We start from the raw sequence: 27,621 nt of genomic DNA on the forward strand, positions 1-27,621 counted from the left end.
TCAGACCTCTGCCACCTCAAACCAAACTGTTGCTTGCGACGTTACCTTGTTAGCTGCGTCATCTTTTAGATGTGATGGCGTAATGCTTTTGCATTAGGGCTTTTCAGTACTTATAATAGCCATAGCCTATTAACTTAAACGACCTTCCCGTAGACCGCAAGTAAAAAGATATTTAAGTATGTAATAGTGTTAACAAAAGGATTCAAAATTATTTTTCTTTATGTTTTACGGTTTTATATTAAAACTCGTAAATTATATATGATTATTCAATAATAGTAACATTCCACTTTTATCTGTAGTAAACAATTGCATTTGATAATTATAATTAGGTATTGCTTTTTATTTGTCTTATAGATCATAAAAATTTAATTTATTTACTTCAATGCATTCCTTTCTCTTCGGCACCGTTCTTAATTGCATGTTAAAGAAAATAGCGCCAAGCGTTCTTCACTCCAAGCGCTTGAGTTATGAAAAGGAAAATATTTTCCAACGGAGGAATTTTTTTACTACATGAAGTCACGAACAAAAGCTAAATAGTTTTATTATTTTAACACTATTTAGCTTTTATTCGTGACTTCATGTGGTCACAAACAAAATAAAAAATAAGTATAATCTTCAGTTTCAAAAAGTTGTAACTACTTGCTGTCACTGCTTTATTAATAGGTCTACCATGTAACGAGCAGAAATATTTATGTATTTTATGTCAATATCGTGTATTCATGACGAGAAACAAAGAAATATATATACTAAAATTTCATAAATAGCAAAGTGACTAAGGGTTAATTATTTTTCCCTAATATCTGCAGCAAATCGGGTACCATCACAAATACGAATAACAAACTGATCTAATAAATCTTTTAGATAAATTGTTTTAAGCTTTTTGGATCTTAATTTAACGTATGTCCATATTAGGAAACACGGTTTAGAAATATAACAAATGTTTTTTTTTCTACATTTTACTTATAACAAAGTCGTTAGGTAAATGATCTGAGATTTCTTAATTATATTACAAACGGAATAAATTAATTTTAATTCAGATCTTACCTAAACATCGCGCTTAAAGGTTTAAAATTGATTATATATTGGCTCCAATAAATTTTGTAAATTTGAATAAGATATTTAATTTTTATTAAATTATTGCATCGTATTTTTAAAAGAGTTTAACATGCACTAGAACATGGATGCACAAACCGCGGGCCGCATGCGATCCGCCGGTCGAATACTGGTGGCCCGCCGACTGAAAAAATAATACTCTCGAACATTCGAAAAATATTGAATTCTTTTCCAGAATAAAACCAAAAAAAATTAATTACCTTAACTTCTGGCGGCCGGCCCGCCATCAGTTCAAGATTTGCCCGAGTGGCCTCTAGTCTTAATAAGTCTGTGCAATCATGCACTAGAACAACGAAACATTCATTTAATAAAATTAAGTGACTTTAGCAGTCTGCTTCCACTGTCCTGTAAACGTTTGTGCATCGATTCCACTGTATTAGTGTGTACATTCAATACATAAAAACAATTTCCACAACTTAAAGTTATGCTCACGCAAAGTACATGTAATGCGTTTTCATTTAGAGTGACAGTTTTTTACAATTTTATTCCAGAAGTTTTTGATCAAATTATGTCGTAGCAGTTGTCGAATTTCTCCCAAACTTTTCCGATTTTCGAGCTATGCTCGTAACAATAATAAATTATGCGCAAAACATCCATCTTGCAGAAATTTTACGGGTACGTATTGTTGTACTTTATAGAAGTTTTGATAAAATATCTGTATAGTCTCTAAAGCAGTAGTCCTCAAAGCGGTCCAGGTGGACGCATAGTAGCCCACAAGAGATTATAAAATAGTGCATATTGATCACGCGTGATGATTTTTTACTGTATTAGTTATTTTAAGTAGTACAGAGAGCAGCATCAACCGGTACTATTTTTGGATAAATCTTTCCATAAAATAAAAATTAATATACTTAACTAATCAATTTCTAAAGACTTTTAAAATATAAATCTAGATACAAGGGTTCCCTGTCCCAAGATTCAAGCTTTCTTCGTAGGATAGAAATACTGTATGGAAGTCGGTTACGCTCACGCCTACCTTTTCAGAGATACCGTGATAAATTTATATATTGCGTGAAGTTTTATATTTTTTTGCAATATATATTTTTCTATTACTTAACACTTGATATTTCAACGTATATGATCACGATGTTGAAAATGCATTCAGTGAAGTCGAAGTGCTATCTGAAGCAGTCTCCTGCACTCGCTATAAGATTAGAAACGATGTATTTTCTACAGCTGAGTAAATCCCATCTCGCATGAGAGGTTATTGGATTCGCTCAGGCAGATGCTATATAGAAGTCGTTGAGCTGAAAATATAATTCTATATGTCACATTTTAAATAGATTGGAATACGTAAAGTCAATTTTTTTATCACGTTATTTTCATAAACGCATAAACTTTTTTGTTCACTTTCACACCGATTTAAAGAAATCTATATAAATTTATTTTTAAAACTGAATCCATTCATTTTAAAGTTTTCGATACGAGACGTTGGGACAAAAAAAAATAGATTTATTGATAAAGGTATTTTAAGAGACGCTGCTATTGAAAAGTAGCTGTCTTTCAATAAATATAAAATGGTTTATTCTATAAATATGTGATGTATTATGTCGAAGTAGATTCGGAGGGCATTTCTTCTATACATAAACTACTAAATACACCTCCCTGAAAAATTGATAGTTCGTTTTGGTTAATACCAAATCCCCTGGTCACCAGATCTTACCACTATGGACTTCTTTTGTGGCGCTATCAGAAGGGTAAAGTCTTCGATGCAAACCCAAGGACTATTTCAGTGCTTAAAAATATATCGATTGCGAGGTTAATGTTATCTCACGATCTGCAGAGAATTGCACGAAATACTGATGCCAGATTCCAGGAGTATGCCCGACATTATTTTTTTTCAATTTAGGCAATATAACATTTAAAATATTAAATCCGCATAATCCTTCTTTTTATTTTTAATTGAAATAAATGTTTAGTAGTAGTATTGTTTTTTTTTTCAATTTGAATATAAAATTCGTATTTTGCTACCAGACACCGTATATATACTAGCGCTCCCCTGCCCGCTCTGTCGCACGATATATAAATGCGTTGCACACTGGCCAAGTTTTATACCTATAAGAGCTATAATTTAAAATGTGAATTCTTTATTGAACCACCACAACCACCTTGTGGATGGAACTTCATAAAATTTGCTGACCTCTACACGGCAAAAGTTATTTTTCTACAAATTTCAATCCTCTTAATCTAAAGGTTGCAGAGATATCTTGGCGAATCAATACATAGGTGATAATCTCTAATATGCATAGTTAAATAGATGAAAAAGTTTGTTTTTTTATGGCAAACGAGAAACACGGAAAATAATAATTAAAAAGCATATATTTACTTTAACATTTTTTCTAATTTTGCTTTTTATACATAAGTACAAAAAATAAATAAAAAATCGTTCAATTGTGCAATTATACCATTATATCATTTGCTTTTACAATAGCAACTACTTTAGTCTTAATGACAATTTGTTTACGAGATCGCTGTCTCAGAAGAGAAAATAAATTATAACGATTTTAGTTGAGAAAAGCTCGGTAGACGGTAGTCTGTTATCTATTAAGTATATTATATCTGTTTGTAAATATTTAAGTAAGCATAGTTCAGTTTCAACATAATATCGGAGAAAAAAGTTTATAACGGAAATTTCAAACTCAATTATCCATATTTATTCAACATTTATGACATATAAGAAGTATCAGATTAAAATATTAAGTTACTGATGATGAATTATGAAACATATTTAAAAACGAAATAATGAATACGTTGTTATAAACATAACACAATCAGTACATTAACTTCGCTGAAAAATAACAAATAAATATATTTATGTTATCTCTTCTTAGCTGTAACTTTGGCGTAGCTTCCTACTTTTGCACTGAAAACTAAACTCAACCAAACAAATACAAATGAAACCTGACGCGCAAATGAGAAACAACTGGAACGGTCTCCAATTACTCTCGCCCTCTGCACCGCTTGCTGTCTCTCGAGGAAAGTGAAACTCGAACGAAATATTTGCACGGGTTTTAATTTAAATATCATTCCATTTAGTGATTGCAAAATCACTTACACGAACCTTATTTAATTGATCTATACAAATGTAATTTCGGCAAATTAACCTTTAATGTTAGTAACAAACACGTCTATCAAATACCCTATAATTTACTTAACTTTGTAGACTTTTTTAAGACTAGAATTAATAATAATAAGATTTTTCAAATATTTCTGAAATATAAAATATTTCTCGTCTGAAGTGGCAGTAGGGGCTCGTGCAACTGATGACGTGTGAATTGTTTGGAAAGGCTCTCGAATGACGCACAAGAGCCGGTAGATGCGGCGCGGGTAAGCCCCACTAGACAGAGCGACGTCATTGTTAAAGTCGCGGGAAGTCGCTGTTTGCGGGCAGCTCGAGACCGGCCTTTGTGGCAAACTTTGAAAGAGGCATATACCTTGCATTTAATGTCTATCATTAGGATTATCTAAACTTGTTTTGTAACGAGAAATTTGGAAAGTGATGGAACATGTTATAGAAAGATAATAATTTTATAAAACGCTTTTAACATTAAATGAAAGCGATGATAAGTTAACTGCATAATGAAAATACTGCGACACGTATTTACTTTCTGTATAATTTAGCCCTAATGTTTGTGTCCTTGCTATCGCGAGCGAGTTCATCGTGCGGGTTGTATTGATTTTTTTGTTCGGAACGCGCCGGTGACATCCAAGTAATATCCATTTTAATAAAGTCAAGCTACTTACCGATTACTCCTTTTTAATTTCGCTAAAAACGTAATCAACCGATATTCAGATTCTACTGCGGTTGCTTCATATCGCGCTCCTCGTTTACGAAATTCTATCAAGCCCAGTTACAACGATCTACAGAACAACGACAACAAGACACAAAAATTGGTTAATAGTCCATACCGCTTTTTGTAATTATCTAATAAAATTATGAAATAAACTGTATATAATAGGTACTCAAATGAGTCTTTCTTTTATTATTCGTTCTTAATTCGATAGCAAATCTAACCTTTTGAAATATCGTACAGCGTTATTTTGCTACAAATGACCTTTATACGTAGTCATTATTGTATTTCTATTGTATTAAAACAATACCCAGTTTACATGCTCCATCATTGAAATGCCTTGAAATTGAACAATAGCGTGCGGACTATAGCCCCCACGCAGAGGAAACAACTCATTAAACTAGTTAAAAGTTTAAATTAACACTTATTTAATAAAACTACAACAGATTTATCTATTGTCGTCTTAAATTAATTTGATATCATGAACAAAACTAGTGAATATCGAAGATAGTAAGAATGAAAGCAATACTATATAGCAACTTAACATTACGTCGCGGTGTTTTAGAGCATGCAAATTTATATGATCAGCGTACTAGTCTTAGATAATTTTTCTTTTCTTAAACAACTAACTTTCTATGACTGAATTCGCTTTTTCAATACTTTATGACGTTGATCTTTTCCATCCGTGACGTCCTAAAACATTCCCGACTGGACTACGCGCACGTCTATTTATAGCTTTACACTCCGTCGTGGGTAAATTGATGTTCCCTCGCTGCGATTAGGTTAAATATGAGTCGGCGAGTGCAATGCTGCCTTTTATTGGTATAGTGTGCGCCTAAATGCTAGTTACCTTCTGACGTATGTTAGTCGCGGTAATATGGGAGGTTAGGTCGACAAACGTACTCACCAGTCACGGGTACTGGCGAACACGATGTTCTCTAATATCTCATGTGCGTTTTGTCAATCGCGTTTTTTAGCAAAATAATTTAAATTTTTCCAAAAATGATTTTAAAAATAACCTTTGTGTAGGAATAGCCAGTAATATTTATTAATCGTCAATATTAAAAATATTTAAAACAATTTTCAATTACATTATTATTTGAACTTAATAAAAATTTGGTGGAAAACCTGTTAATCTAACTTAACCTAATGCATAGTTTTGTAAATATCTATAACATCCTAAGCTTTACATTTTTACTTGGGAAAAACTGGCCGTCTCTTTTTCTTTCAGATCATTATTGTTAATTTTATTAATTACTACTCGTTAGTAAAAAAAATTCTTACACTCTTAATATTAATACATTATGAAATACTTAAACGTTACTAAATAATGCAAGTGCTACGTAAATTTTGGTTAAATTTATTAAGATTTATTGTGTTTCTGTCCGAGCGTGGAGTCTTCGCTCAATAAGAATTATTTCTATTAAAGTTAAACTATTACCTAATCAAGTTAAGGACTCGTTGGATATATTCTAAGTGAACAATCTATCCAATAGCGAAAACCACTTAAGGGTGAAACATTTAAGTCTGCTCAATTAGCTTTTGTAACCAATTATTGGAGTGTTATAAAACATTAATTGCTTTTATGTTAGTTAACAAAATCTTTGTTTGTTGTGCTTGATATATTTATTATAGTATCTATAACAGATTTTTTATTGGATGTACACTGTTTGGATTAATTTTTAATACGGCTACATAATGTCATCGTTTCAGCTTACTGCAAGGGATAGGCAAAAGATATTTGAGGTGTTATATTATGGTACGCAGAAGCTGCTTCCCATTCTGTAGAAACTTATTTATGAGCAGTAACAATACTATATGTGTGCAATACACAAAGTATGAATTATATAAGATCTTATCCCGGGAATCGATCCAGCGACCTACGACAACAGGTCTCAGTCCCCAACCGCCGGACTGGCTACCACTGTTCACATGTAAAGCGTGCGTGCGTGGGTACTTAGCAAGCTTTTTTGAATAATAGAAGGTGCGAGGGCAGAATGGGAAAACTTGTACTAAAACCAACGTATTTTTGTGAGAAAGTTGAGGGGCAAACTGACATGCGCTCCGAGTCACAATCGTAACGGGACTGGATTCCGCGCCGGCGCAGCCGCTGCACTGCGCGAGCAGGGGTTGCGCGGGCGCGGCGGGCCGTGACCTACATAGCCGGCCGGCAAGCATATGTCGCAGCTAGACTGCTAAAATAAATGTTGCGTACAATGTCAGTTTGACCCTAGAATATTTATTTATTGAATACATATATACAATTATAAGTAGATACAATTGAAATTAATTTAGGTGTTTAGGTTTATGTAAATAAAATCTTTTTTATTAAAATAAATGTAAATAAAAATTTTGACAAATAACAATTTAAATAAAGTGACTAGTGGTAGTGAGATCACTACATCAGCCCCCCCTTGAGACCGTCAAGGGCGATAATAGTTAGGAAACCTTACTTTTCGTCCAGATCGCGTAGTGTGAGTATTTTTCTCAGGATCTGGTGAGCTCTGGTTTCCTGAGCGTGTCACATGTGTTTTTGTATCGTGTTTGCGTGTGTCATGTGATTGTGTCTGTGTTGTAAGAGTGGAATTAGTTGAATGTGTTGCTGTGTGTGTTGTGTGTTTAGTAGGTGTGCATGGAGTGGTGTCTGTGTCACGTAGTATGTAAGCGGGCTTAACTCGGTCTACCGATACTGTGACTTTTTTACCATTGACCAGGATAGCGAAAACTTTATCGTCACGCTGAAGCACCTCGTACGGTCCGGTATACGCGGGTTTTAAGGTACCGCCGACATTACAGTCACGCAAGAATACGTGACTGCAAGTGGCTAACTCCTTAAAAACGAACGTCGGACGCGTACCACTATGGCGAGCTGCAGGTGAAGGCTTCAAGCTCTGAATTATACTCCGTAGTCTTGACGTAAACTCCATCAAGTCTAGGGTATAGTCTGCCTTTGAGTCAAAAAATTCACCTGGCAGGCGTAGTGGTTCGCCATATACTAGCTCGGCTGAGGTAGCGTGCAGGTCTTCCTTGTAGGCACTTCGAACACCCAACAAAACAAGCGGGAGAGATTCTACCCAATTCCCATCACCGTGACAGACTATGGCAGACTTCAACTGTCGATGGAATCTTTCCACCAGACCATTGCAGGCCGGATGATAGGCAGTGGTACGGCGGTGGTTGAATCCAGAAATGCGTGAAAGATTCTTAAATAACGCGGATTCAAACTGCCTGCCACGATCGGTAACTATGTCAGCAGGACAACCAAGTCGGGATATCCAGCCACTGAGTAGGGCTCGTGCCACTGTCTCGGCTGAAATATCTGCCAAAGGAATTGCCTCAGGCCAACGCGTAAAGCGGTCGATGGCGGTGAGACAATACCTAAAACCTTGTGACAGAGGCAATGGTCCTACCAGGTCGATATGGACGAACTTGAAACGGGCTGCAGGAAGTTTGAAGGTGCCAACGGGAGCGCTTGTGTGGCGTGTAATTTTCGAACGCTGACACGCTAAACACGTTCGCACCCAGTTCCTGCAATCTTTTTTTACCTCTGGCCACACGTAACGCTCGGAGACTAGTTTGGCTGTTGCATTAGCCCCGGGGTGACTGAGAGAATGAAGGCTCTCAAATACCCGTCTCCGTAGCATCTTGGGGACGAAGGGCCGTACCACGTTGGTACTGACGTCGCAGAACAGCTCCGTGTTGCAGCCTGGAACCTTAAGTTTTTTCAGGCACAGTGACGTGGAGCCTTCTGCGAATTGAGTGAGCTCTGGATCGGAGTGCTGAGCGACTGCCAGCTGCTCCGGATCTACTGGCTGGGAAATTTCTGCAACTCGCGAGAGGGTATCGGCCACCACATTATCTTTACCGGATATGTGCTGTATATCGGTGGTAAACTGCGCGATCAGATCCAGGTGCCGGAACTGTCTGGGCGAGCAGTTTTCTTTCCTATTGTGAAAAGCGTAAATTAGCGGCTTATGGTCTGTATAGACCGTGAAGACTCGGGCCTCGAGCATGTGGCGAAAGTATTTTATACTTTCATATACGGCGAGCAGCTCTCGGTCGTAGGGCGAGTATTTTTGCTGAGAAGAACTCAGCCCACGAGAGAAAAATGCTAGCGGCTCCCACGACCTATAGTTCCTCGACTGCTGCTGCAAGACGGCGCCAATAGCCTTATCGGACGCGTCGGTGACAAGCGCTAATCTAGCGTCACAGCTGGGATGAGCCAGCAAGGCGGCCTGACATAGGCCTTCTTTACATGTCTCAAAAGCCTCGAGCGACTGTCCAGTGATATCAACAGGATGTGAGCCTTTCACTGATCCTGTGAGAAGCGCGTTGAGAGGAGCTTGTTGTGAAGCTGCACTTGGGATGAACCTGCGGTAAAAGTTTACCATCCCGAGGAACCTACGAAGTTCTTTCACTGTTTTAGGGACAGGGAAAACCTTGATCGCCTCAACCTTCGCCGGCAGCGGTGTGGTACCTTTACCTGAAATGCGATAGCCCAAAAAAGTGACTTCCGGCGCGCCAAACACACATTTGGCCGTATTGACGACCATGCCGTACTGCTTCAGCCTAGCGAAAAGTTGTCGCAAGTGATCTTCGTGCGTCTTCTGGTCCCTAGAAAAGACAAGAAAATCGTCTAGGTAAGCGTAGGTGAAATCCAGGCCCCGTAGCATCTCATCGACGAAGCGCTGAAACGTCTGTCCGGCATTACGAAGTCCGAACGTCATATAAGGAAATTCGTACAGACCGAACGGCGTCGTGATGGCTGTCTTCGCGATGTCATCCGGATGCACTGGGATCTGGTTGTAGGCTTTTACCAGGTCAATGGTAGAAAAGATTGTGCAACCTGACAAACAATGGGAAAAGTCGTGTATGTGTTTGATAGGGTACCTGTCGGGTACAGTTCGGGCATTCAGCATGCGGTAATCCCCACAAGGACGCCACCCGTTGTCCTTCTTGGGGGCTAGGTGAAGGGGTGAAGCCCATGCAGACTTCGAAGGACGGCAGGTACCGTTCTGCAACATCGCCTCAAACTCCGACTTGGCAATCTTAAGTTTATCAGGCGCAAGCCTGCGTGGTGTGCAAGAGACCGGTGGCCCAGGTGTAGTGCGGATGTGGTGAACTGTGTTGTGAGTCAGTGTGCGATGAACGCCGTGTGGACGAGTGACTTCAGGGAATTTGGCAAGTATGTCGTGATACACCGAGTGACCAGATACCACCTTCACCGAAGAAATACTCTCGTTAGTATTCGCGGGTGACGCTACAGTCGCGAGCGTTGTGACGCCGTCGATGAGTCGCTGGTTTCGTACATCTACTATAATATTGTAGTGTGAAAGGAAATCAACGCCTATTATCGCCCTCGTAACGTCAGCTACAATAAAATTCCACGAAAAGTCACGGCGCAAGCCTAGATTAAGCACTAAGTTGTAAAAACCGTAAGTGTGAATAATTGAGCCATTCGCAGCACACAACTCGAAATTTGTTTTTGAGCGATATTGTTTTAAATATTTACGGGGAAACACACACAAGTCACTTCCTGTATCGACTAATAACTGTAGTTTAGTTCGTTTATCCGTGACGAATAGGCGACCGGTAGTCGGGCAGTCGTCGGTCGCCATCACCGACTGCCTTTTGCGTTTCCCGTAAAATCGCAGGGCTTGACACACTTATTTGCTGAGTCCGCGAACTTGCTATGGTACCAACAGATTGGGAATTTTCTATAGTTTGAGTGAGACCTAGTGGATGATGCTGATGAACGACCTCGACGTTTTGAGAAATTCCGATTTTTTGACTTTGACCGCGACATACGGTCGACTTTTTCCGTCAATGCTTGTATTTGTCGGGTCAATGCGGCTATCTCACTAGATCCACCAGAAGACGTACCCGAAATTCCGTGTTCATCCGATCCTTTGTTCTTGTTCTCCTCATTCGCCATTTGTTCCAAAGGGGTCACCACTAAAGCGTGCGTGCGTGGGTACTTAGCAAGCTTTTTTGAATAATAGAAGGTGCGAGGGCAGAATGGGAAAACTTGTACTAAAACCAACGTATTTTTGTGAGAAAGTTGAGGGGCAAACTGACATGCGCTCCGAGTCACAATCGTAACGGGACTGGATTCCGCGCCGGCGCAGCCGCTGCACTGCGCGAGCAGGGGTTGCGCGGGCGCGGCGGGCCGTGACCTACATAGCCGGCCGGCAAGCATATGTCGCAGCTAGACTGCTAAAATAAATGTTGCGTACAATGTCAGTTTGACCCTAGAATATTTATTTATTGAATACATATATACAATTATAAGTAGATACAATTGAAATTAATTTAGGTGTTTAGGTTTATGTAAATAAAATCTTTTTTATTAAAATAAATGTAAATAAAAATTTTGACAAATAACAATTTAAATAAAGTGACTAGTGGTAGTGAGATCACTACACATGTTTGTCATATAGTGAATAATACCATAATAGTAAAAGATTTGAATCGGAGGAAGAGGTCATAACCTAAACAATGTATTTTGGGGCCTTAATAAAACCTGTTATTTGGAAGAAATAGAAAAATGAAAAAAACGCTGAACTAAATCTATTGATGTAATAAAAGATTATGTAGAAAAATTAAAATGAATTTGCCGATAAAAAAATTAATGCTCGTTACTAACTTTTCTTATGAGTTTTCCCGAATTTAAATGTTATTCGTGCAATAAAGTTAATTTTTTTTTAAAAAAATTCTTTAGAATTATAATAAGTCTTTATGCTGGTAAAATCAGAATAACTTACGTAAACATGTTAGTTGATCCGTTAAATTTGCAGTAATTTAATTCAAAATACAATCAGTAATAAAGGAAAAAGTACAGCTTCCAGTATTTATACTTTAATTTTCTCTCTTTCCAGAAAAAAATTAAACCTAATTTAATTCTCAATTTAAGGGACTGGTGTTACCGTGAACACCTTGTAAAGTAAACCGACTGTTTTTAAACCTTACTAAAACGACAGTAAACTGATTTATAAGTTTTAATAACGTAGGATATAATTTAAATCTAGGACATCGATTGCCGCAGTTCCGTTGCCAACAGTCGTCACGAATAACAACATGCATTATATACCGTATATGCACAGATTTGTTTGTATTTTTGTTTCTTGGAAGCAAAGTAGACGTTTTGGTTTCTTTGTTTTAAATGTAGGACGAAAACAAAGCGCCCGGTTTGTTATGGGATACGCATTTTGAAGCGCAGGCTAACCTTCACCATTAAGCTCTTTTCTTCTTGTTCGTATCCTCATTACTAATTGTTGTGGCCACACATATAGGTCACCACCACTTTTCTCCAGGTTTTACGGTTTCGTGAAAATTTGAGAAACCGTGCACAATCAATGGTGTTTTGTGCTTTTGGAACCGCTTCAGTCCAGCGAGAAGGTGACTGTTTAGCATTTATGTACACAGTAGCCGAAGTAATAGACTATAATACCCAAGCAGATTGTGGATAGTCGGGTCTTTAATCCGAGCTTTTAGGATAGCCCATAGAATCAGAGCGACGCGCCGTCCATGAGATTCTTAAAATTCGGCGCCAAAACCACATCTCGTATATCATTTGCCTTGTAAAAGTCTTAATCATCCAAGACTTAAGCCCTTTTTTAAACTACGTTTATAAAAATCTATCTCGTTGCTACTATGTTTATTATATCATTACTCTCTTATCTCTGCTCTCTATTTTTTTCAAATCCAGAGGCCTTTTCAATCTTCTCTTCTTCTTCACTTTATTTTAATATCCATTTTATTTTTGTTTTCGGCAAATGATATAATGTTCTTCCTTTATGTAGTAAAACTGTACAATTCTACAAACGAATAAATTGTAATAGTTTAATCCGCAGCATTATTAATATGAATCTAAGTATGGAAGCTATTACCCTATAACATTTTATGATTAAATTATTGCATAGAAATACCTACCAGAAAGTACTGCAGAAGTATAACAACAACTTTCAGTGTTAATTAATACAAAGTTAATTCTACGTGACGTCGAATGTCGGTTTTATTAAAGGGTACTCACAGTGACAGCGCAAAAATGAGATTGATTATTCATAACGTTATCTCTGCAAAGGATAGGTGAATAAATTGCAATAATAGGTTAAAGTCGCGACAAACTGGCGCCGACATCGCGCATGTCAAACGTGACCTCATACCGGTCACATTAGCTTATACAGTCACGGGAATATAATTAATGAAAGAGTTATTTTACCTCATTATATGTTCAATATTTCTGAAATACAGCTTACAATATTGCCTTACAATTACTTTTAATAACCTTGTTTATTGTCTAAGGTTAGCTTTTGAATTGGATGTTAGCAGAATATAAGAAATTTTCAGATTTAAGTTTCAAAGGCGGAATAGAACGCCGTGTTCCGTACCGCAGTGTTATGTAACCGGGCGCCGCTCGATAGAGACTGTACTAGTGGCTGGGATGGGGCGAGCTACTAACTTACGTCTGCCCATACCTTTTTATTTTGTATTAAGAAAATTGTAAAAAAATATGTTCGTGTGATATTTTTTTTCTTTATTTTAATTAATTTACGATAACAAAGCTAAGTTTCTTCTAAAAAGAACAAAACGATTCAGTTTTGTTCATAAAATAATTTATTTCACAGGCATACACAGCTACACAACTAGAAATGTTTCTTATAATTATGGGGCTTATATCATAAATAAGTCAATTTATGTTATCTTCAAAAAATATAACACTAAATATTTAAGACTAAATTCAAACATCAACTACGTAAATTAAAAGTCATAAAATATATAATAAGCAATCGAATTATAAAAGAATTGGTAGAATTATTGAAATATTCACTTTAGAACTATTCGATCATATTAAAATTATTGATTATATTGATGAATGTAAAATTAAAAACTTTAATAAAATCAATTATTCGTAAAATAAACCTATTAGTGTAGGGAGCGGTGTATTTGTGTAGGTACACAAAAGTCGGTTTGAAATAATAGATTGGTTTGTTGCCGCAGTGTTACGTAATTACTCTAATACGAATGCCCTTATTAGCAACTGCCAATGCGCTCACCATTAGACTTATTCATGCTATCTAACTTTTTCTTAATCATTACTGCTTTGCGATGAACGTTTAATAGTATTATCGTGATATAGACAAAAGTTTCAGAAGTAAATTAACACTTTTATTGTCGCATTTTAACAAAAGTGTAGTTTTACATTTGTTAAATTTTATGAATATTTGAGTCAATTCCCATTATTGTTTCTGTATTGATTGATTCTTTTATATGTATTATCTCTATCTTTTTATCTACCTTTACAGATATTACCGCAAGGTCTAAATTACCATATTTATGAAACATTTTTACAAAATTATTTCGTGAACTGTTATTTTCGTTTTTCTAATTAATTATTAAAGTCTTAAACTTTTTATTTCGTAAAAACAGGTAAAGCATAAACAAATTCGGTGAGCGTCAATACAAAATATTCACAATTTTATCACTGCGTGTATCTGTATATCGCTGTGATTGTGTTTGAATTTTACAACGAAACTTGTAATTTATGTAGACGATACCTAATTAAACTTTGAAAAACTTTTAATCACTGGGAAGATAGATGAACAGCGACCACGAGGCCGCTACTTCGTGCGCTGGTTTAATCAATTCCGAACAATGCTTGATACCATTACACACAAAGCAATATACACTGCCGAAGATCTGCACAGATGGCGTAACAAAGTGCGTCACGAACTTTTCAAAAAAGAACAGGATCCTCAGTAGTGAGGATACGACGCGGTGAGGAGGAGAACCGCCTAATTTGAGTGTATATATGCCATGACTTAGCTTTATTACTGAGGTAAACTAACCAATCAATATATGTACGTTACTTATTGATCCTTCCAGATTTAAGTAAGCCTTTAGGGGCAAATTGGCTATGTCTGCTCCTTTTACGAGACTATGACGAGCATGGGATTTTTTACCTATTAGAAGAAGAGGATAACATGTATGTCGGGCGAGTTATCAATGGGGGCATGAGCGTGCCTGTTCGCTGGCATTAGGTGACGTAATAGTAACTTCGGGAGGGTTTTCACCATCTATATAAACACGAAAAAGCCGCCTTTGGAGCAGATATGCAAATTAATTTCTACCCACTTAAAACAACAAAATACTTTGATATAAAAGTATTAAATTCGGACTAAAAGATATATAAGTTTAGGACACCCGATATACTTGTCTTTGCTCAAGTCTCAGTGCATCTATGACGTTGCAGCGCCGTGGATCTACAAAAATAAATTAGCATGTTTGGAAGATCCGCGCGCCCTAGCTTTATAACATAATAGAATTTGAAAAATACTTACAACTTGTTTTGATGCTGGTCTTGCGGTTATTTCATGGAAAGACGTTGTTGACACTGAAAGTTCTTAAAGCTGTTGTTCTTAAAAATAAAATTAAGAAAATAATTTTATAATTCGTTAAGTGAACTTTACTAATCATTTTTGAGACTAAATACGATTCTCTTATTTAATTACACATATTGAAGACAACTTAGAAATTACGTTTCGGCTATATTTTGGTTTAACATTTAAAAATTTTGTTTGTATGTTTTTTACGATTTTTGTTACGGCTAAGTCAGAAGTAAAATCATATTGCACTTCGGTTAGCTTTCTGTAATGAAGCTTCACCACATATTGCTATTTAAAACTGGTTTTCGGAGCTCAGACTGAGAGCTGATGATCTACGCGAAGGACGTCCAACAGCGACTACGGAAACTAGAATTGAACTTATGCGGTACATGCTGCAGTCGGACAATAAAGATTCCTACCAGGTATTTCCTGCAAGCTCGAACTTTGGTATATGTCTAATTCATACATAACCACATCCACGCAGTAGAGTCCACTTTTAAAAAGATAACGCGTCAGCGCATAAAACCAAATGAACAAAGATTTGCTTATGGCGTCTGCGGAATTGTTGGTTAATCCACTTGTAAGGAGTGCTCGCACCTTTAGATTCTTATTCATTATTATAAAAAAAGAAAAATTATGGAATACAGTTTCAAGATGTCGGAGAAAGCAGCGGCCGCGTTTGAAAATGCCGTTTCACAAGACACATCCGGGGAGTGCGAACACTACTACTCGCAATGGTTTTACAGTATGCAACAATGCATATATTTTTAGGGGGATTATTATATATTAACAGTTTTTGACATGTTTCAGTTACATTTATCCGACTATGGATGAATTGGCTAATCAATTGAACTACGTGCTCGGTCATTTTGGTATCAAATCCTTTATCGGATTCGGTGTGGGCGCAGGCGCGAACATTCTCGCCAGATTTGCTCTCGCTCACCCGGAAAAGGTAAGTTTTTACTTAAACCTTCGTCAGGAGGAATGGCACATGTTTTTTTACGTAGACATTATTCGATTACTCTAGCTACCATGCTTACAGTAATTAAATACAAAGCGGTAAATAAAGTCTTTATAATTATTAATATAACAGAATACTTAATATTCACTAACAAAACCAGCAAAAAATATAAATAATACCATCACTCGTTAAAATTATATATATACTAGTAATCTTCACTTAGATACAGAGTTTAAAAATAAGTCTTTTACTCACGTCGGCAAATCAAGACGAAAGTCAAGCCATTGTGTTATGGCTGATGACCCACGGATCCGAGACGTGTTCACTTACGGAGAGGGTTATTAGAAGGCTTAAGGTCACCCAGAGAACAATGGAAACGGATCGGAGCTTCGCTGAGAAATCGAATCGTAAATGAGTATCTGCAGAACCAAGAAATGAAATTGAGCTCGGAGAAATGAAAACGATGGCTGTTGGGGTCAAAAGATCTTCGACGAAGAGTGGCGACCACGAGTCTACCGGCGCAACGTTGCTAGGCCCCCACTAGGTGCATCGACTACATAAGGTCGCGAAAAGTCATTAGAGATGGGCAGCGCAAGTTCGATCATCGTGGCGACCTTTTGGGAACGCCTTTGCTTTGCAGTTGATAACTAATGGCTGATATGGTGATGACGAATCAAGATACTTCTTTCAAAGTATATGACCGGTATGCAAAGAAAGTTGATTTTATTGCAGGTAGATGCTTTAGCGCTGATCAACTGCACGTCAAACCAGGCGGGCTGGATCGAGTGGGCTTATCAGAAGATGAACTCCCGCTCTTTGCGCTCCCGCGGAATGACGCAGGGTGTATTGGACTACCTCATGTGGCATCACTTCGGACGAGTATGTTTTTAATTAAGACAGATATTGTACCTTTATAAAAAATAACTTCGAAATAATTGGTTTTTCAACTTTTAACAAAAGTATTGAGATAAAAATGCTTGAACTTATAATGTTAACCAGTGTTGGCAAAATTTTCACGTGCGCCGAATGCTCTTCCCGTTTGGCCCGCGTTCAAATTGACATGCCGCTTGTTCTGTTAAAATTTAAATGTACTCCTCTTGCTAAATACGTATACTTTCTTATATATATTCAACATACATGTCGTATTTAATTTATACAAATTAAGTAGCAACGAAGGCGTTATTCGTGAAGAAAATTCTTTAATATTTTCAGGTTTTAAAGTAACTTTAGATGCTTTCAGTTTTAAATTAAAGTTAACGCAAACAATGTCGGCATTTGCATTGCAAAGGCGAAGTGTTCATCGATGCGTTCACAACCGTGTTAGCTTTGTGTGCATAGCGAAGCTGTACCGCGACGCTGTTCACGCTCTTGTGGCGTGAGGTCCGCCCCAAACGTTCATTTGAATTCCTATCCACCTATCTAAAATAGCTCAGTGTCACCACAAACATTTAAACTTACGCTACAAATTTCGCCATGTAAAACAATCTCTCTCATGTATCATAAGCTTTTTCACTTGTAACCTTCGCCTGTGGTCCGATCCACCCTTGTTTTCTAAAAACACTGGAATTTTGAACTAAAAGCGATTGTAATAAAATTAATGCGGCGTTGCAATTCGCCGTCTAGACAATGACTTAAACGTTTTTCATTTTATGCAGCTCGGCGGCGAAAGTTTAAAATAAAAAGCTCTGCGAAATTTTCTGCCCTGGAATTTTTCATTTATTTTATTAAAGTGCTATATGTATGTTAGCGAATAAAATATTACGACACAACTGACATCTTGAAATAAAAAATAGAATTGTTATATACCTTTAACGAAATTTAAAGTGTTGACTTTTGAATTTGAATGGAGTATTTTGTCGTCAGTTCCCCGAGGAGCGCAACCACGACCTAGCGCAGATGTACCGCGCGTATTTCACGCGCAATGTGAACCCCACCAATCTGTCGCTGCTGATCGATTCGTACGTGCGTCGCACCGATCTGAACATCGCCCGTGACGCCGCCACCATCCGAGCGCCCGTCCTCAACATAACCGGCGCACTGTCCCCGCACGTCGACGATACCGTTACCTTCAACGGCCGACTGCAGCCCACCAACTCCACTTGGATGAAGGTGAGTGATCAACTCCAGTTTCAACCAGCATTTTCAACCAAGTAAGTGCGACCATATTATTGGTAGTATATTTTTTTATTGATTGATTTGATGGATTTATTGATTTTTGACAACTATACAATAGAAATGGTTTTCTGTCATCATTATCATCATAATTTCAGCCGTGCGAGGTTCACTAATGGACATAGGTCTCCCATATAAATGTCCAACAAGACCAGTGGGAAACGGACTCCACCTGGAAGACGCTAGCATCTTGTGATAACCTTAACAAAGTCGTCTGTCTCAATACTTTGTGTTAGATATTGTGTAACTACACGTTGTAGCGTAGGAACGCTGCGATTCGTAGACTAGGAGACTAATATCGTCGTCTTATGTTACTAATAGTTCGTGTATTAACTTTTGTGTCCTCTTTGGCAACATTCAAAGCTTAAGACAATATTTTTTTCCGAGTAGAGATTAAAAAAAGAAGCGCAGGCAATATACAACATCGCAACTTCACTCCACTTTGTGGGCGGCCGCACTGTGCAGCACCTGTCGGTCCGTGGTCTCTACTCTAGAATTTCTGCGCGTTGTGTAGCCTGCGCACTGCCACTTCAACTTACCAATCCGCAGGACTACATTAGTAACTTTCGTTTGTCTGCAAATTAGTTCATTTCTGATTTGATCTTATAGAAAAATCCCAAGCATAACCCTCTTTACGGACCGATACATTAATCGTAAGGACCCTGATCACATACCGAGGCAAGCCCTAGAATGGAATCCTCAAGGAAAGCGAAGACGTGGCTGCCTAAAGCAAACCTGGGGGCGGACGATCACTGCAGAGGTGAAAGCAGTTGGAATGACGTGGAGCAAAGTAAAGCACGAGGCTCAAGACCGCACGGGATGGCGACGTATTGAGCACGCCCTCTGCCCCATCTTGGGGACATAGGAATAAATGATGATAACATTGGTCGTAGACCTTCGTCTTTAACCGCTGAATGTATTGTACGAGGTGTTTCATAATTTCCAGACCGCTGCTCAGCGGAGCTGGATGCAACGATAACTGTTAAAACCGCTGTTCATTGGTTCCTTATATACACCCATAATACTAATAAGGCAATAACTAAATATCACAACATTTTTAAATCCAATTACCCGGATTTTCCTGTCAGCGGTTCAGCAGTAAGATGTCATTTATAAACTGGTTTTTACCGATAAAGCAACTTTGTAGTTATATTATAACGGTCTTTTGAATAAACTGTTTTGCGTTAGAAAAGAAATGAACTTGCCCTTTTTTTCTACAAAAAATTAAGAAATTACATCTAATTTCTACCATTTTTCTAGCGAACTTCAGCAAATGGCAAAGTATCATACAAACAGTTTGATAAATAATTTCCTTTAATTCAGTGTAGTAGATGTTTCAATTTTCCTGTTATCAAGTACCGAATTATTATTAATTTTATTTCTTTATTTTCGAAAAGTTTAACAAAAACTTGTCGATGTTTTGTTGACCTTTTCTGCTTATTAAAAACTTTTTTTAGTAATAAATTTACGAGTTTAGTCTTTAACTTATTTGAGTTTTCAATATGTCACTTCCGTTTATTAAACCATCAACGTAAAAGCTGGGGAATATTGGCTGAGAAGCCAGTGGGTAAATCTCTCTATAACTAAGAGTAAGTCTGTTTCATTCGACGACATTAACATAGTATTAAACTTAAAGTCATAATGTGTAAATCTGCTGTCGTATCAATAGATCTGACCAAATCTCACATCTTTGCATATTTTTTGGACAAAATAACTATGCTTCACTGGTTCTGGCTTTTATAAAGCATTGTTTATTTCCAAATTTTTGTGACAATCCATGAATTAAATTTTATAAAATCCAATGATACCCGGATTTTCAATAGAAGTCTGGTAGAAATTTGATCAGAAGTGGAAATGAATCGAATTTCTGATAAATAAAAATTATCTCACAGATATCTGACTCAGGCATGGTGCTCGAAGAACAACCGGGCAAAATCTCCGAAGCTTTCCGTCTCTTCTTACAAGGAGAGGGCTATGGTAAGTAAAAGGATTAGTCATTCTCGTTTGATTTGTCTGGGAATTAATTATAAAAATAATATTATAACTTTCGATAACGTCAAAATATCCTACAACATCCGCATGTCAAGGATACAAAACTTACTTCATCATTTTCAGGTGACCATGTAAAGTGATTTGATTAATTTTTATAATAAATATTGACATTCGTTGAATGCTGTAAGATATTTAAAGAAGCTTTTTCAAATTATTTTTCTCACAAGAGCATTTATACTTTTTATAAGAATTATGCATGCTGCAAATCAGAATAACAAAACGTTTACAAAGGCTTTTTAATCTAATGTATCGGTTACTAAAACCTATTAATTTATGTATAAACTTATTAATTTTTATGGACTTCAATTAATGCTTTTGTACAAATATGCGATAAAATAATTATAGAATATTTCGATTAAATACAAATACTTCGACTGCTCTGGTAAATACTCCACTATGGACAACCATTATCGTTATTAAAGAGATGGAGTTATCTAACAGTTTTTCGCCATCCGGATTCATCACGTCTGTTTTTTTACGAAGAAATGAAATAAATATTATGTTAGTACACTCACGTAACAGATGAAGCCGTCTAAAGTATAATGTAAGTGTATGTACATGTTATACAATGCAAGGACATCATATATTTTGTAAGTAAATATATGCCAGGCATAACAGTCGTATTTATATCTATATATACCACTGTTATGCTTGGCATATGTTTATACGTATATCTCACGTCCTTTTAAAAATTTGTCTATTTCTGAACCAGCCAGTAATTGTGTAAATGTTTACTAAATAAAGATAATGGTGGCCATAGTCTGCGAGCCGTTAATGCGTAATCTTCGGCTTTGTGTTTCAACGGTAAACATATGCACCCGCGCTTAAAACATAATGGAATCTAACTCGTACGTACATATTTACGAAAATCTTAAAACATAATGGAATCTAACTCGTACGTACATATTTACGAGTTTAATTTTGAAAATGTATTGCTTCCCAAAAACACCGCAATTGATAATAATGTTTTTATAATAAGCATGAAACATTTCCATATATTTAGTGTAGAGCTTAATTTTAGTTATTAATTAAATTATTTTAAATAAACTATTACGTAAACTCTAAAGTACCATTTACTTTTTAAAAAGACTCCTTGTGGAAGATGTTCGTAAGGCCGTAAAGCTACCGACTAATGAAGAAAATGCTTGTAATAAATATGGATTATAACATAGTCTTAAAATGTTTCTAATTCTAACAGAATTATAATATTTTGCTGTTATTTTATATCAATTAAACGGCACGTAAAAGTTTACAGGTGTTTACGTGTACGCGTACAAGAAATGAATGATGCAGATATCCATATTTCAAAATACTCGTTAATAGTTTTAACATTAACTTTAAAACTAGTTTTTGGTTTGAAAGTAATAATAAATGTATTACCAATTATGTTTGAACCTGGATTAACAATTGAGTTTCGCGACATCCCTAAATACGCGGTATGTATGCGAACAGCTTTGTGTAGTTTTTGTGTGCGAGTAGCTTTTGACCTTTTTGTAGTGATTTAACTTTAAGTTGTGGTTTGCTTGTAATCTTCTTAATTCAATTCTTATCATTGAAACCACGGTTGTCATGTTTTTCACAAATCACTTTCATAAAATCACTATATTTAAAAGTATATAATTATTTATTAATACTTAAACCTGTATCCTTGCCAAATTGATTAACTTTTTTTTCTTTAAATCTAACATGATTTATTAGTATTTTTTATTGCATTGCTAATGGTGTATATATCATAATAAAGGTCGGAAAAAGTTTTTTCGTAATTTTTAAGACAAATGTGACAGTAAAATCTCTCAGTATTTGGTTCTTGGTTTTTAGCTGATTTAAAAATAAAAATTTTGAAAATAGAACTATAAAAAGATAAAGCTTCTATACACTAAAACAAAAAAGTCTATATAACTTAAAACTTTTTTACAAAACAACAAATAAATACAGCAAAAGCTAGACCATTTATGTACTTGATACACCTATTATACGAAATTGGTTCGGTGTTTTCAGTTTTCATTTTTGAGGATGCGAACTTAGGTCGAAATGTTACTGATAAAGTTGATGCCATTTTCGAAAAATCGGAACATGATCGGCTTATGCTAATAAGTTAAGGCATTGCGGATAAACTAATGGTAAACTATTAAATAATTTGGACCCATTTGAAAAAGTTCGAACATACAAAAAGCTTACTAATTGGATGCTCTACGAAAGAAAGTTAATGAATCAATTTCCACAGTGAAACTTAATAATTTTTGACACTATTGTATACTGGTGAACCGATTTTTAAAGTATTGTCAATTCTGAGTTGTTAATTGTTCGCTCTTCTTACAACTTGTGTAATGGCGGACTTAATGCCATATAGATTAGTTTTTGGCGACCATCGATTTCGATCTCTACTGCCAATAGCTGATTATATTATTTTAAGAAATAGCGTTTATCTCTTTTGTTGTTTGCGATTTATAATTGATAATAAGATATCGTCAAACGCAACACTCTTTAGACAGTCAGCAAACATTGCGACACAACTCGGTTATAAGTGATCTCAAATAGCCCTTGCATTGTCATATTTCCGCCTATTTCGATCTCTTCAAGATTGATCGGATCGTGTTGCTTTAACATTATCCTACTACAGGTATTTGTTATAGTTTTATCAAGTCTCTTCATTTCTACACTAGTAGAATCACACAAACTGCGTAGTGATGTATATTTTATAAATAAGTAGCTGTCCCCAGTCCGATACCCTGTGAGCTGCATTACCTTTTATGCTTGTAATTTCATAAGACACATTCTAAGTCATTTATAACAAATGAAAATCTATATTGGCCAAGATACATATGATAGATTTAGAAAACAAGCATTAATAAGAACGCCTCGGCTCAATTCACGGCAGAAGAAATTTCCCGGAGGTTCTTAGCTGAACTCTACTCGGAGAAAGAAATAAGGTTGTAAAAATATCGTGATGAGTATATATATATATAGATTGATAGATAGATAACAAAGAGGTAAAACATATATAATTTGCGTAATAAGTACGAAAAAACTATTTCCAACACCGTCAAATAAGGCATTCTGGAACTTTGGTTTTCATTTATGTAATATATAGTACTAGAAGTACGTTTATTTAAAAATAAAAACATATTTTGCCAAATGTTATAAATTATGTTTTTTATTATTCTTATTATTAAGTGTATCCATAAGGCAATCACGCAGTTGCACGAGACTAAACTCGGAGCACCTGTGGGTATGCGACATGCACCATTATATTTACATTGTTTTTCCTTTCGAAATCCGTAGCCGTTTTGAAACTGCACAATATAGGCGTACAAAGAGTAAATAGTGTCGCGAATGGACAAGCAAAACACAAGTAGACCGTTTGTTGGTAGCAGCTTACCTAGTCAGAGTGAGTTCACTTTTAATTTTTTTTTTTTTATTTTAAGTTATGGTTTGTTTTTTATATCTTTTGTTATTTACCAAGCTTTATATTTAATTACATCCACGTATATTTTTTCTTTAAATGTATTACCCTCAATGGCAACGTTTCATCGTCTTGTTGCTCGCACTCTCTCTCACACTCTGTGAGCTACGAAGAAATGACAAGTTAATTCTCATAAGAGTTCATTGCTGAAAGTCTATATTGAGTATATTCCTTGTTTAATCATGACCGCCAACTACAAATAAATGCAGAATTAGTTAAATGTTAGCTATTTTCTCATAAATTATAGTAAAATGTTAGCTATTTTATGTTTAGCTTAGTATAGCGTTGGATCACAGAGATAATGGGTCCCTCAAAATATCTGTAAAACTTCCTGAACTATTTAAAATTGTTTCGTGAAACTCTAACATAATTTGCGATGATTTTTTCACATTTTATTGACATGGTTTTGGCATGCTGTAAAATAAATTTTAATGCAATGTGGTCTGTTTTTATGTGGGATAGCCGAGTATTGGTTTTGCTCGTTTCAAACGTATATAGAACAAATATTTTTAGCTCGATCTGGGCTCCTACCTGTCTGTTCCGCACAGGCCGCACAATAACGGCGATAAAATTGAATTTGTGACCATATCCGATAAGAAAAGATCAGCCTGATCATTTTGAATCTCCTCTCAACTGCTGAAACATGTCAGAGTAGTCTCCAGTACACGTATCTATACATAGGCTATCTGTTTATATGCCTTTCGCAGACCATCATGTGCAAACAAACACATATTATTTAAAAGAAACCCGAAAACAATATTCATATTTACAATTATACTTTCTTAATTGAGAGAAACGAGTTAAAAAAAGGTTCTTTTCAGATTACTAATTTCATTTTAACACACTACATTGACGTATTATCCACTGACCCGTTATCTTTGCAGACTGGTGTAGTATAAAAAGTCTTTAATAATTTTTGAAAAGTCTTTTCAATAACTAAAAGGGGGTAATTGCATGAGCGCATTTTATCAAACATTGTTTTGTTAAAACCTTATTTATTTTAAACAAAAAAATTGTTACATGTTTAACAGATACAAATATTATTAAATTTTATTTTATGTGTTTTTTTTTGTGTTAATAGACCATAAATTATCAACGTTAATAATAATAAACCTATAAATTTTGTTACGATTGTCCCTGAATTTTAATAACACCCACAATGTGATTTTACATACCAAGGAGTTTCTTCGCCGACTAAATATCTTTTAAAATAAATATTTTCTTTAGCCTAAATTCATTCTGGAGATTAAATGACATTTACTTAGAATTTGGCGGTGAAGTGGGTGCTTACTTAGTGATCATTATGCGGTTGGGTGTTACAGTGGCGCCTTTGTCACCAACGAAGATTGTAGCATTCCGACGGCTGTCGGATGCTGGCCGGCGCCGCCCATGTCGTCATTCGCCCGTCATCCGCATCACAGAAAACCCTATTTCGGAGGCCGTGGTCTGCTAAAAGCTATCAGTACGTTCACCCCCCACCCCCAAGTACTCCCTGCAAACCTCTAATCCTCTCCTCGTCCGCTGTCACGCTCGCTAAAGGGCGGTCGCGGAACTTTTGTTGAAGTACATCGATTTTATCTGCAACGACAATGGTGCCCTCACAGATCTTGAATTGTAAAGTTCCGCGTTCGCTTGTCAATTGGATGACGTTTGCATAACGAATTTCTATGGTATTGAGATATGACGTATGATTATAAAACGTTGAGTGTACATATCGAGGCAAGACAGCCTCTGTAGTATGAATTTGAAATCTTCAATGTTGGATGGGACGACGCGAGACGGGCGACGCTAGCTTCGCACAAGGGAGTTAGTCGCACTGGTGTAATATTATGGTACATGATTAAGGAAAAAAAAAATTAAATACACATATATGTAAAACTTGTATACACCATATGTTATAGCATTCATTATCAAATATTCGGGTAGAGTAGTGATAACACGTTTAACTTATTATTTAAACACAAAATATGAACACGCGTATCGAGGTGTTGTTCCACTTAGCTGAGCTGTGTGTAAACATCCCATGTGTATGCGCTGTAATTTACTAAATAGTGTCTGCTTTAACCTGATGCAAAAATTAATTAGACGTTAACCCAAACCTTTCTTAGTAACTTGCCAATGGAATTTTAGCACTGAAACCTCTTGGAGAAATCAGTCGTAAGATATGTGGTAGTAATAACTTGAAAATGTGTCTCAGAGAGCTGCATTAACGAAGTCACTGGGTGCTATGCAAAGACCAAGATAGTTTTTTGAAATAATTTAACGAATAATTGTTTTTAAAGGAAAAATATTAATTAAAAATAATTAATTTTGCGCGTCCGTTGGTTATGATTAATGGCCTCTGTCATGTACCGATGTGTTGTGATCTATTTATTAAAATGTTTTGTGTAACTTTTTTAAAAGGCCTCTATAATGTTTGTTATCAAATGTTTTCAGTATTATTTCTCAGGGTCGACTATTGTTACCTTGTTTATGTTCCTGATATAATGTGATCACCTATATTTTACTTTAATCTCGCAGAAAGTATTGTAACCTGTTATTTATGGATTAATTATTTTAAGTCTGCAAGTAATAAAAGGTGGCCGCAATTACATTAAAATATTTAAATATTAGTTTAATAAGTTTTGATATACTTTTATAAATTAGTTATTTGATTAATATAAACATTTGAAGAATTTGATATATTGTGCATTACATAATTTTGCTATTTAGAAACAGAACAAAATCTCTAATTAGATTAAACATTTATATGTTATTTTTTGAAAATGAACGACGACACGGGAAAAAAGGAAATCTCTTTGTACGTAGGATAGCAACGATCTAAAAGTAGGTCTGGGTAGTAAATAATTGTTAGCTGTAGCTCGTAAAGCTATTTGTTTGACATTTTCCAAGCAACGTACAGTTTACCGTACATAGTACTGCGTTGTCAACTTTGGCCTGTGACAGTTAACTTTCTCACGCATAATTCCTACGCTTCGTAGAAGTACAATGAATAAAATAAATGTAATATTTAGTAGAATCTCAAAATAAGACAGCTAAAACAGTCGATTCGTTTGAATATGTTAATCAAATTCGTGTTTATTTAATATTAAAGATTTTATAAAGTATTGTTGTATTATTTCACAATTCCTACAACCTTATGTAAATTAGTTAATGTACAGCAATCCCTTATATTTTAATGACTAATAATATCTATAACGATGATATATGGTAACCATGACATAATAATAACAGTTAAGTTCAGTTTAAGCATGGCATGCATTACATAGATTAAACCAAAAAACTTTGATTTGAGAAAAGCTTGAGACGTGACGGTACGTTACCTTCTGAAGACAATGTTTTTGGAAAGATGGTTCTTTGGAATTTAACGTGAAGAAACGCCTCGGTACTAAGTTATTATCGACAGTACTATGGATAAATACAGTATTCCTGTATGAAAGACGTTAGTGCCAAGGCCCAGGAAAATTCAATCTCCGCCGGTATCACCTTTTTGTGCAGCAGCAACCTGACATCATTTGGAGTTGCCGAGAGGTTCGTTCGATATATAACACCTATCCATCTTGTATGTGCTTAATACGTGAATCCACGTTTAACATAACTACCCTAGTGTGCCTGAACATGGATCTACGTTTGAAAAAACTGCTCCAGTATGCCTGAACGTGGGTCCACGTTCGAAATAACTAC

General features: G+C 36.0%; 1 protein-coding gene across 4 annotated transcripts in view; it reads left to right on the forward strand.

Moving 5' to 3' along the window:
- MESK2 (misexpression suppressor of KSR 2) overlaps window positions 1–26,980 on the forward strand; it is a 42,986-nt gene extending 16,006 nt beyond the window's left edge. For 3 of the 4 annotated variants that reach the window (XM_068765343.1, XM_068765493.1, XM_068765578.1), the window contains 5 exons: window positions 16,100–16,241; window positions 16,983–17,129; window positions 18,114–18,359; window positions 20,315–20,399; window positions 25,260–26,980. In XM_068765343.1, coding sequence (XP_068621444.1) covers window positions 16,100–16,241; window positions 16,983–17,129; window positions 18,114–18,359; window positions 20,315–20,399; window positions 25,260–25,390 — 751 coding nt within the window. In that variant the 3' untranslated portion in view covers window positions 25,391–26,980. Of the gene's footprint in view, window positions 1–16,099; window positions 16,242–16,982; window positions 17,130–18,113; window positions 18,360–20,314; window positions 20,400–23,756; window positions 23,863–25,259 lie in introns of all 4 variants that reach the window. The other variant, XM_068765412.1, reaches the window with a different exon arrangement.
- Window positions 26,981–27,621: the final 641 nt, after the last annotated feature.

The sequence above is a fragment of the Battus philenor genome, unplaced genomic scaffold (genome assembly GCF_028537555.1).
Source record: "Battus philenor isolate CCGP_79_NKW_IND1 unplaced genomic scaffold, ilBatPhil1.0.hap1 SCAF_1, whole genome shotgun sequence".
NCBI lineage: Eukaryota > Metazoa > Arthropoda > Insecta > Lepidoptera > Papilionidae > Battus > Battus philenor.